Genomic DNA, 11768 nt, shown 5'->3' on the forward strand with positions numbered 1-11768 from the left:
GCTACTTCCTGTAGGACATTCTGGAAAAGGTAAAGCTATTGAGACAGCAAAGAAATGAGTGGCTGCCAAGAGTTCAGGAGGAGAAAACAAGAAGGGAGAGGTGGAATAGACAGAGCACCGGAGATTTTTAGAGCGGTGAAACTATTCTGTACAATAATGTAATGGTGATTTTACACCATTATAATGACGGATATTACACCAGATGACATTACGCATTTGGCAAAACCCATAGAACTGTACAAGACAAAGAGTGACTGCTAATGTAAACTATGGACTTTAGCAAGTAATAACGTATCATTCATTAAGTGTATAAAATGCACCACACTAATGTAATGTAAGATGTTAATAATAGGAGAAACTGTGTGTGGGGTGAGGAGAGGGGGTATATGGGAACTCTTCGCGCTTTCTGCTCAATCATTCTGTAAACCTAAAACTGCTCTAAAAAAGTCTACTAGAAAAAAATTATGTTATTGTGTCCGTAGGCCTCTAATTTATTAAAAAGTCGACGTGTGCACACATTAATTTTCAAAAAAGGTTTGCTCATGGAAATGCAAAATTGATATAATAATTTTCTTATTTTCAGTTCTATGTATTTTCATGTATTACTTGTGTAAGTTTCAACAGCTAGCTTATTCTCTCTCCCCTCCCAACTACCCGCCCCCACCCCCCTACCCCCCCCACCCCGCCATAAACGCTGCCGGTCACAGATGTTACTCTTTTATGTTAATATTGGCTCCATTTTCTCCTATTTGTTCTATTTCACAGCCGTATTCATAAGAGAGCCTTGGGTGCGCCTTTCCTTCTCTTGGCAGCTTGATTTGAAAAGGTACACTTCTGCAGGGACAGTAAACGCACCCTAACCTCCCTCCATCTCCTCCCCACCCCACCCCCACCTCCATGTCTTCAAACACTCAGAATAGCAGAAATAGTAAAATGAGCATTATATACATGTATTACACAGATTTAATGATTCTTGACCTTTGGCCATATCTGCTTTCTCTAATTGTTTTGCTGAAGTTTTAAAAAGTAAATTACAAATCCATGATTTCATAATTGTAAATGTTTCAGCATGTATCCTTAAAACATAACAATTTCTTACGTCGTCCAAATGTTATCAGTGACCAAAGTAATGGTAATTTTCCTTAATATTTCTAATATCTAGTCCATATTCATATTTCTCCAATTGGCTCCTGCAACTGTTGCTTTTTCCAACCAGGATCCGATCGAGAACCACGCTTTCCAGTGTGTAACGTCATAAAGTAAAAGTCTAACCCATAACCTCTAGGATTCAGGAAAAGTCTCCAGCAGTTAGGTTCAATTGTCACGTCTTCCAACCCGCTCAAGAAGCAGAAAGGCTTCCCAAGCTACTTCCTGCGCTCTCAAGGTGCTATGGGAAATGTAGTCTTGGATGTCGTGGGCGCCCCGCGCAGCACTCTGGGAAGGGTCCTTGGCGCTCACTCTGCGCACGCGCACACCCATCCCGCCTCCTCCCGTCCGCCAGTCCGGCTCGAGACGGGAACGGTGTGGGCGTCTTCGGGTCTAGGCGGGAGCGGAGGCTGCGGCCAGGGGTGAGCGCGCCGGGGACGGGGCTCCGCGCGGCTGAGGCCCTGCCGGGTCGGGTGGGCTCGTGTCCGCGGACGGGAGCGGGGAGTCCTCCCCTCCCCCAGCGCCGTGCGCCCGCCGCGTCCCGGCCCGCAGGGCGGGCTCTCGGTCGGGACTCGGGAGGCGCGGCGCGGCCGGGGCGGGGCTGCGGGCGGCGGGAGGGCTGCGCCCCCCGAGCGTTCGCGGGGAGCGCGGGGCGCCTGGGAGCAGCGCGCGCAGCTCTCCGGGGAACGAAAGGGTGGTCTGGGGACGTTGTGTCCGGGGCTCGTGCTGACCCCTGTGTAGGGGGCTTTCGGAAGACCCCGTTTCCTTCGTCTGGGCTTTCGCATCACCCTCACGACAAGCCTCCTTGTCGGTGTAAACGTGCCGTTGTGCACAGTGGAAGGCAGCTCCTGGCGGCGGCATGGTAGACCCCAGGGCACCAGCCGGCGGGTGGGAGAGGTAGGGTGCCAATACGAATAGGTTTCACTCCCTGCGTCTGGCTCTGCCTCGTCTCCTCCGTGCCCCAAACCCGACGCGGCAGCCCTCGGAGCCCTTAGTAGAGTGTCCTCTCCCCCACATTCCCGGAGGGGTGATTGTGGAGTGCACGCGGACAGAATCTCAGCGCGCGGGAAATGTGTGCTGGGATTTGTGGCTTCTCTCCAGAGCCCCTGGGTCAGACGGCGGCTCTTGACCCTGCCTCGCCGTCCAGGCCGTCTCCGTCCTCAAAGACACCGTCTGGTACCTAATGGAGTGCTGGCCAAGAGAAAGGTAATGCAAACCATACACAATGTAAAGGTTTTCCGTAGCAACGGGAAAAAGAAAGGGATGTGAAGTTAATTTTACTGATGTATTTAATTCAGTACATCCAAAATGTGGTTTTGACTTGTGGCAGTAGCCACACTTGAAGTGTAGTAGTTGCATGCAACTAATGGCAACAGTACTGGGTACTACATTTCTAGTGAATTGCAAAAGAGTCAGGCTTCGAGTGTTAGAGGAAGGTTTCAAATAGAGTGAGTTTGTTTCTCAGGCCCAGGTCCCAGCCCCTCTCGAGCAAAGTAACTCTTTTAAGGCAGGAAAGGGAGTCTCAGGAACACTGCCACTTGGAAGAACAGCCTTTCTGACAGACCCCTCACCGGAGCTTCAGAGCAGAGGCGGAAGGTTCCAGACGGGAGCAGGTCCAGATTTGTTCCACCAGAAGCAGTTCTTGATCCCTGTATAGCATGAATCAGACTGGATGATGTCACCACGTCCAGAAGCCATCACAGACTGTGTGACAGTGGACACTGTGGACCAGCTTGCAGAAGGTGGTAACCGGGCGTTGAGAGGGGTGGGTGACTGTCAGGCTGCCCAGGAAAAGGCAGCTCACTGGATGGCTGGTGAGGACATGGTGTCCGGGGAAGGTGTACCCAGCCAGTGCTGACAAAATCCTCAACAGCACCCTGTTTCCTTCACTCTGCCCTCACTCTTCAGATTCCGAGCTGCCCTCACACCATGTTCATCAGCACGTGTGGCGTCTAGAGTTATGCCGATGCTGCCTCTTTCCTGAACGTAGAGAATAACGAAATGATAGTAGAAGAAGGGTTTTCTACACTGGGCGCCTTTGGAAGCCCAAAACTATCAGGCCTGAAATGAATGGTTTTTGTAGAGTCAGCCAGGACAGAACCAAGAACTAAGCGTGGTGCTGCTGACTTACACGCGTGTGAGTACTATAAGCATCTTATCCGAAGGCCTTTTTTAGAAACTGCAACCAATTTAGAACAAAAAGTTAAACAAATTTATTTCTTGCATGAAGCATCCCATCTGTATCTGGGAGTTTTCTGTGGAAGTTCTAACTCAAGGTGAAAGACAAGAACTTGATTAATAATCCAGCCTGAGTAGTTTTTTGACAACATTAGGTTTAATGAAGGTGGAGGGTTTCACCTCTGGTGCTGCTGACTTTGTTTAATCCTCTGTTGTTTTATTTTGTTGTTGTTAATTAGTCAGAAGAGGATATACATTGTTAATTCGTCAAGAAAAAGCAGTTTACCTTAGTCAGTGAAAATGCAAGGTTAAGTCCACGTAGTCATGTCGAAGATACATATGCACGTTCAGGTGGTGCTACCTCTGTGTGTTCCTTCTTGCCCTTTCTCAAGAATGTCCAAGGGGTATTTTCCCATAGGGAAGGCTTTTCTCCAGCTCGTGTTATGAGAGTTTTAGGCAGATGAATGTAGGAGTTGTAAGACCGACCAGGTTTCTCATGACCCCGTTTCTCTTTCCTCCTCCCCAGCTGAACCTTCACAGTTCTTTACATGCTTCCAGGAGTAGCAGAAAATGAACATAGCTCAGGTGAGTTCGATTTTTGATAACCTGTTTGTGTTACAATGGATTTTATAAGGGCTTAAGTGTCTATACGTTAACGTGGAAAAGTAGAAATAGAAATGGATCAGATGCGTTCAGAGAAGATATAGAAATACAGTTGGAGAGCACAGCAAAGGTGGCGGGTGGATATATGCAGGTCCTCTGACGTTACAAATGTACTATGTTTGGAGTTCCAAATTTATTTCTGAGGTTTTTGATAGCTGTGTCAGGGTATCCGACATGATAATTCTTTAAAGGTTAACATTGGTGAGAAGATAAAGCAAACTGATTCCTCATAGGCTATAAAGACAATTGAAGATAAAAAAATATCTTTGTTGTTTTCGAGTAGGTGATTTAGTTAACAACTTCCAGTAATAACCCTAAAATAATATAGAGTGTTGCCTCTACTTGTTCTTCAGTAAAGGTAGAAGACGTAATGCTGAATGTGAACTCAGTCAATACTATTTTTCGGAAACTCAAACGCAGGGATTGAATGAGACATTTTTCTGATGGATCAAATGACTATCCTTAAAATTACTCTCCATAAATATTTCGAGTACCCGTGATTTTCAGGACGGTTTAAAATCGTCAGCTCAGCAGTTTAAAATCCTGTTAAAATTGTCAGCTCAGCAGTTTAAAATCCTGTTCTCTTTCAAGTGTTTCAACGCTTCCCGTCCCACTCTAAACTTGTGCATGAGGCCTTGGTTTCTCTCCCCACTTGCCTGTGATCTCCAGTGACCAGAGACTTGGTTATAATCAAATCCATTGGGTCTTGTCTAATCCTTTCCTTACTTGACTTTTCTGTAGCACTTGCCTCTACTTCTCACACTGTCCTGGAAAGTTTCTCTGTTACTGTCTGTGACACCCTCCACTGGCTCTGTCCTTCTCCTGCTGATGTCTTCACGGAGTCATCTTCTTTCCCTCGTCCTTTCGCGTGGCTCATCCACAGTTTCCATCTTTGGCCCTTTAATCTTCTCTATTATCTTGGAATGATTTCCTTTTCTCTCATTTTTTCTTTTTTAAACAGCTTTATTGAGATTCAATTCACATACCATGCCATTCACCCATTTAAAATGTAAAATTCAGTGATTTTTTTAGTGTACTCACAGGTATGTGCAAACAGCACCACAGTGGATTTTAGAACATTTTCATCAACTTGAAAAGCAATGCTGGGGGCCGGCCTGGTGGCGTAGTGGTTAAATTCGCGTGCTCCGCTTTGGCGGCCTAGGATTTGCAGGTTCAGATCCCGGGCGCGGACCTACACGCCACTCATCAAGCTGTGCTGTGACTGCCTCCCATGTACGAAAATAGAGGAAGATGGGCACAGGTGTTAGCTCAGGGACAATCTTCCTCAAACAAAAAGAGGAAGATTGGTGAGAGATGTTAGCTCAGGGACAGTCTTCCTCACCAAAAAAAAAAAGAAAAAAGCAGTTCTGTACACTTTCTCTTCTCCCATCATTCTGTTCACCCCCAGGCCCCTCAACTTTTCTGTCTCTGTAGATTTGCTGAACCAGTCCCTGTATTATTTCTCGTAGGGCAGTTTTACCTCTGACAAATTCTGTTTTTTGTTTATCTGGGAAGGTTTTAATTTTTCCACTTTTGCTGGATATAGAATTCTTGATTGACAACCTTTTTCTTTTAGCACTTTGAATATGTCATTCCCCCTGCCTTCTGTCCTCCATGCTTGTAATACTGTTGTATGTGGTGAGTCACTTCTTTCTTACTGCTTTTGAGATTGGTGGTTTGGAGACTTCTTGTCGATTATTTCTTCAAATATTCTTTCAGACCCTTTCTTTGTCTCCTCTCTGTCTGGGACTCTCGTTATACGTATGTCTGTAAACTTGGTGCTATCCCCCGGTTCATTTTCTGTCATTATTTTTTCTTTCTGTTTCTCACTCTGCGTAACTTCAGTGGACCTATGTCCATTTGTTCACGCTTTCTTCCACCCGCTCAAATCTGCTCTTGAATCCCTCTAGTGCAAGTTTGGTTTCAGTTATTGTACTTTTCAACTCTTGAGTTTCTATTTGGTTCCTTTTTATAATTTCTATCTCTTGATTGATATTCTTTGTTCAGTGGAACATTGTTCTCATACTTTCTTTTAGTCCTTAGGCATTGTTTCCTCTGGGTCTTTGACGATATTTAAAATAGCTGATTTAAAGTCATTGCCTAGTAAGTCCAACATCTGCTTCCTCAGATGCAGGAATCAGTTTCTATTGATTACACGTTTTCCTGTGTAGGGGTCTTACTTTCTTGTTTTTTTCTTTGTTTGGCAATTTTTTTATTGATAATTGGACATTTTAAGTAAAACAGTGTGGCAACTTTAGAAATCAGGATTTCTCCCCTCCATAGGGGTCACTGTTGAAATTTATTTGTTCAGTGACTTCTGTGAGCTAATGCTGTGGAGCCTGTATTTCTTGTGATCTGTGGCAGTTGAAGTCTCTGTCCTGAAATGCCTGGAACCAGTAAGTCTCCCAGTCTTTGCTAAGGGGCTCTGTGCGTGTGAGGGTATTCCTACAGCAGTCAGACAGGCAGTTTACAGCTCGGCCTTAGCCGTCACTTCCTTCTTACCCCAAACCTCAAGATCACCCAGAGGTGACAGCTTAGGGCCTTCTCACATCTTTCCTGGACATATGCATGGCTCTCCGCATGTGTGCGGCCTTCTAGATTCTCAGGAATATATTGGAGCTTTTAAAAATCTTTATGGACATCTCATTCTCCAGCTTTTCCTTTTAAACTTTTTGATTAGGACGTTGTTTGCCCCAACTATTATCCACCTCCTCAGGTAGCCACTAAGTTAAGCAAGTGCCTTCAAATGTTTTTGACAAACGCCTCTGAGGATAAGGCTTTTCATTCTCTGTGAGCTCTGAGGTAGCTCAAATAAAGACGTCCTTGCAAGTGAGGTCTTTCAGGGAACCACCCAACAGGCCAAATAAAGAGTTTCCTGGGAGTGGGGCTCTGAGGGAACCTCAGCCCGGTTCTGCCCGCCAGTGGTTGCCACGCTGCTGGTTTCAGCCTTGAGTGCAGACTGTCGGTTCTCACGCCGCCGCCACCACGTTGCAGAGAGAGGAATGGGAACAGGGTCCCTGAAAAGCACACGCTATCACCGCTCTCACTCTGATTCTGCTGTTTTCCTTGTGTAAATGTTCTGTCAATTGCCTTTGTTACCTTCTACAACTTTTGCCGGTTTATTCGTTGCTTTTATGGAGGAGAGAATTTTCTTGGATCCTTATTTCCCCATTTTCACTTAGGTCATTGGTTAGCTTAGGTTTTGTTAATCCGGCTGATTTTTATTAAGCCGGACGTTAGAGAGATTGGCGAAAATGAACACAATGCCGCTTTTCTCACTGATATTTTTGGTTTTTGAAAATATAGTTAAATTTTCTTTACTTTTTTCAGATTAAAATAAATTTCCTTGAGAGGTGTTCCTATTCTTTTACTCATTTGTTTTGGTTACCAGCTCCTAGCACTGATCTTCATGCAGAGTAGGTACTCACTCAGTCATACTGAAGACATGAATGAACAAAGAACTGGATACATAACACTGGAAAAAAGCTTGTTTCTGTCCTCTTGTCTCTTGGTTTGCTTCCTTTCTTTTTATTTTTTATTGTGAAAAGAACACTGAACATGAGATCTACCCTCTTAGAGATTGGGCAGAGTTTTATGTGTACAATATAGTATCGTTAACTATAGGCGTGATGTACAGCAGATGTCTAGAACTTAATGACCTTGCATAGCTGAGACCGAAACTTTGTACCTGCAACTCCTCATTTCCCCCTCCTCCCAGCCCCTTTGAAGTCTTTTGTTGTGGAAACTTTCCCTTTTCTCAGTTTCCAGGACTCCACCCTCTCCTGATCCTATTATTACTTTTCAGAAAACGCCTTCTCTGGCTTTGTGGGCCTTTTTTCTGTCAGCCTCTTCAATTATCATGGTTCCTCAAATTCTACTTTTGGTACTTTTCTTTCCTCAATCCCCTTGTGCTCGGGTTGCTCTCTGATTGCCTCTGATAACTTCAGTTACCGCCTAAATTGCTAGTAATTCCTAAATGCTTGTCTTCGTCCTAGGCCTCCCTTCTATGTTCTAAAACCGTGTGTATACTAGTTTAAGGGACATTTCTAGCTTTATGTTCCGTAGACCCTTCAGTAGCAACCTGAGCAGATCTGTCTCACTACGACTTCTAGCACATTTTTTCCTTTCGTTTCCCAAATATCAGTGTTTGGCACCAGCACTCAAGAAGCTGCGCATGCAGTTAGACTGGGTAGCTGCACGGGAAAGTCGTTGTCAAATTGGTTGCTGCTTCTGCTCTATGATTAAGTCCCTATCCTTGTATCCATTGCTGTTCCATCAGTGTAGATAGTGTTCTCTTATACTGGTCTGTTTGATCGCTCTTAATGAGCTCTAAGAGATTTATATTATATATCTTCAGACATGTACTTATCCATAAGTTTGATCATGTATAATGTCTCCGCAACTTAGTGTATCTCTTCCTTGGCCCCCGTTATTTACAGTGATGATGTCCAAGGAGAGACTGACTATCCTAGAATTCTCTAGAATACCCAGGGTAATCGCTTGGGATGTAGAAGAAGTGTTGCAGGAAGTCTCTTTACATTGAGTTTTTTTTTGTTCTTAAGCAAACCTATAATTCATAAATATATACAAATGAATTATGTTAAGTTAGAAGCCTTTTAAACTAATGGAGTAGCTGTAAAGTTAAAGACAAAATTAGGTCAAAAATTGGCATCTTTTATAGCCATTTGTTTTAGAGCCTTAAGAGTAAACAGGAAAATTAGTAGTTCTCAAAGATATTTTCTTTGTCACGTAATTCTGAACCTTTGCACAAAATGTGCTGTTTCAGGGATCAGTGTCATTTGAAGACGTGGCTGTGGAGCTCACCCAGGAGGAGTGGCGGCAGATGGACTCTGCGCAGAGGGCCCTGTACAGGGATGTGATGCTGGAGAACTACAGCCACCTCGTCTCCGTGGGTGAGCAGACCTTACCATGTGACTCCCTCTAGAGTACATTTCCTTTTGTTAAAATGACCACACATAAACCGTTTTTAGAGATTGGTGGTGTTCCGGCTTTTTATTAAGAGGTCTAAGGTAACTAAAACCTTTAGAGAAACCGAAACGATGTTTGTGTCATTACTTCCGCGTTGAAAATTTCAAATGAGCGCCTTCATTTTGCTGCTCTTGCTGCTGTCTCTTTCTCCACCTTTGGCAACCAAAAGGCCTATGGATCTGGTCTGTTTAGACCCCCAATTGTTATGTTTACAGGGTACTGCATTACTAAACCCAAGGTGATTTTCAAGTTGGAGCAAGGAGAAGAGCCCTGGTCCTTAGAGGAAGAATGCCTAAACCAGAGGTACCCAGGTGAGTGAGCCCTGGCAGAAACACCTGGGTAGTTAGACCTTAGAAGGGAACACTTTTGAAAGTTTTTTTTTTTTTCCTTTTAAACAGCTTTATTGAGATATAATTCACATGTCATACAATTCATCCATTTAAAGTACACAATTCGATGGGTTTTAATATATTCACAGATAGGTGTAAACATCACCACAGTCAATTTTCATCACCTCAAAAAGAAACTCCATACCCTTTAGCTATCACTTCCCTGTCTCCCTGTCGCCTCCAGCCCTGGCAACCACTAGTCACTTTCTGTCTCTATAGATTTGCCTATTCTGGACATTTCATATAAATGGAATCACACATTATGTGGTCTTTTGTGTTGGGTTTCTTTCACTTAGGATTACAAGGTTCATATTGTAGCATGTATCAGTACTTCATGCTTTGTATGGCAAAACAATTTCCTTGTGTGGGTGTACCACATTTGTGTGTCCATTCATCAGTCAGTGGACGTTTGGGATTCCACCTTTTGGCTATTATTGAGTAATGCTGATATAAACATACATTTACAAATTTTTGCGTGGACGTATGCTTTTATTTCTCTTGAGTTTATATCTAGGCATGGAATTGATGCGTTATATGGTAACTCTGTTTGGGGAACTGCCAGACTGTTTTCCAAAGCGGCTGCACCATTTTACATTCCTAATGACAGCATACAAGAGTTTTGATTTCTCCACATCTTCACCAACACTTGTTGTTATCTGACTTTTTGATTCTTGCCGTCCTAGAGGATGTGAAGTGGTGGTATATCACTGAGATTTTGATTTGCATTTCTGTTGTAGTCAGCTGGAGTGGCATAGCACAATACCATAGCCTGGGTGGCTTAAACAACAGAAATTTATTTCTCACAGTTCTGGAGGCTGGAAGTCCAAGATGAAGGTGCCAGCAGGGTTGGTTTCTGGTGAGGCCTCTCTTCCTGGCTTGGAGATGGCTGCCTTCTCACTGTGTCCTCACATGGCCTTTCCTTGGTGCATGCATGGAGAGAGAGAGCTCTGATCTCTCTTCCTCTTTTCGTAAGGACACCAGTCCTATAGAGTTAGGGCCCCACCCTTATGACTTCATTTAGTCTTAATTACCTCCCTAAAGATGTTATCTCCAAATACAGTTACATTGGGGTTTAGGGCTTCAACATATGAATTTGAGGGGAGACACAATTCGGTCTATAACAATTTCCCTGATCACTAATGATGTCAAGTATCTTTTCATGTGCTTCTTTTAGCCTTTGTCTAAACTGGTAAACGATTCCAGGAATTTCAGAAGTTATAGTTTCAATATAATTCCTAGAGCAAAAAAGTACAATCATCTGAAGTAACTGTGTTTACTGAAAGTTTTGTTGTGAAGCCATGTAAACAGATAGCATAACATAAAGATTGACATAATTTAGATCAAGCGTATCTCCCAGTCACTAAATGCAAATGATTGGATCATATTGATTGGCTAAAAAAGATATCCCTAAATGAGGATCTTAGAAAGTTTGTAATAAAATAATAGTAAAGTTATCAAGTTAGTAAAAATAAAATAATTCAGGGTTTCGTGTTCTGTTATTCAGGTTTGAATTTTGGCAATAGATAGATTAATACAGTAAAGGTCCTCTAGCTCAAGAGCGCAGTTGAAGTAAAACTTGAAGCATTTGAATGACTGCACCAAACAAAATGATATCAGTGATCGTAACACACTAAATAAGGAAGTTCTGGGAACTTACAGTTCACTAGGATCAGGAGCTCATAATATATCTCATCTTATTAAATAATAGGTACTGTGGACATTAAAGAAGTATGCCTGTAGAGGAGGATATACATGATATTTGTACTCAAGTGAGTCATGTATTTGTGTATGTGTGTGCTGAAATCAAACAACAAGCCTTCCAAAGTCCCATGGGAGAGTCTTAAATTTGTGAAAATGTAGTGTTAATCTAAAAAGAGAACACCAATAAATCCAACATATTAGAATCACCACAAATAACGTTCTCTCAACATAGTTTGATCCATCTAGAAAATAATGATAAAATGAGTAAACAAAAACACTCTTTCGACATGGTAATTTTAAAAATTGTCTCCCTTAAATGACATATAAAGACGGAAATGAAATCTAAAATTGCACCACATTTATGAAATAAAAAAAGAATGTGCATATTAGAAACCTTGGGATATAGCTAAATGAGTGAACAGAGGTAAATTTGTAGTCTCGTATTTATATTAATAGATTAAGAATTAAGAAGAGTAAAAAATATACTAATGAAAGCAGAAGAATTTAAAGTAAAAGTAAAAATTAGTAAACTAAAAAAACTGAGAAATTGTAGAATGTTTCTTAGAATAAAAAACAATAAAATAGATGAAACTTGAACCCTAACAAAGACAAAAGAAAAGAAGCGCTTACATAATAAATTCAAGTGGGAATATACTTGTAAAGATTTAAAATGCGATATCAGAGTAACTCCGTTCATAAGAG

The 11768-nt window shown here is 42.6% G+C and overlaps 1 protein-coding gene across 11 annotated transcripts; it reads left to right on the top strand.

Annotated features, from left to right (window-relative positions):
- Nucleotides 1–1492: 1492 nt before the first annotated feature.
- On the top strand, nt 1493–10057 carry LOC131419898 (zinc finger protein 510-like). 11 transcript variants are annotated; one of them, XR_009223378.1, is made up of 6 exons: nt 1493–1568; nt 2248–2352; nt 2654–3283; nt 3851–3909; nt 8774–8900; nt 9192–10057. XR_009223378.1 is itself a non-coding variant. In XM_058565402.1 (4 exons), the coding sequence occupies exons 2-4, from the start codon at nt 3895–3897 to the stop codon at nt 9293–9295; spliced, it is 246 nt and encodes an 81-aa protein (XP_058421385.1). In that variant the 5' UTR covers nt 1583–2352; nt 3883–3894; the 3' UTR covers nt 9296–10057. The 11 variants fall into 11 exon arrangements, 3 of the variants coding, with proteins under 3 accessions (XP_058421385.1, XP_058421384.1, XP_058421383.1); XR_009223379.1 differs by lacking the exon at nt 1493–1568 and having other exon boundaries at nt 1589–2352; nt 2654–2888; nt 3055–3283; XR_009223381.1 differs by lacking the exon at nt 2248–2352 and having other exon boundaries at nt 1502–1568.
- Nucleotides 10058–11768: the final 1711 nt, after the last annotated feature.

This window comes from Diceros bicornis, chromosome 22, assembly GCF_020826845.1.
Source record: "Diceros bicornis minor isolate mBicDic1 chromosome 22, mDicBic1.mat.cur, whole genome shotgun sequence".
NCBI lineage: Eukaryota > Metazoa > Chordata > Mammalia > Perissodactyla > Rhinocerotidae > Diceros > Diceros bicornis.

Coding starts and splice junctions, on each gene's coding strand:
- LOC131419898 (XM_058565402.1), top strand. Junction 8,901..9,191: donor CAGCCACCTCGTCTCCGTGG/GTGAGCAGACCT, acceptor TTATGTTTACAG/GGTACTGCATTACTAAACCC.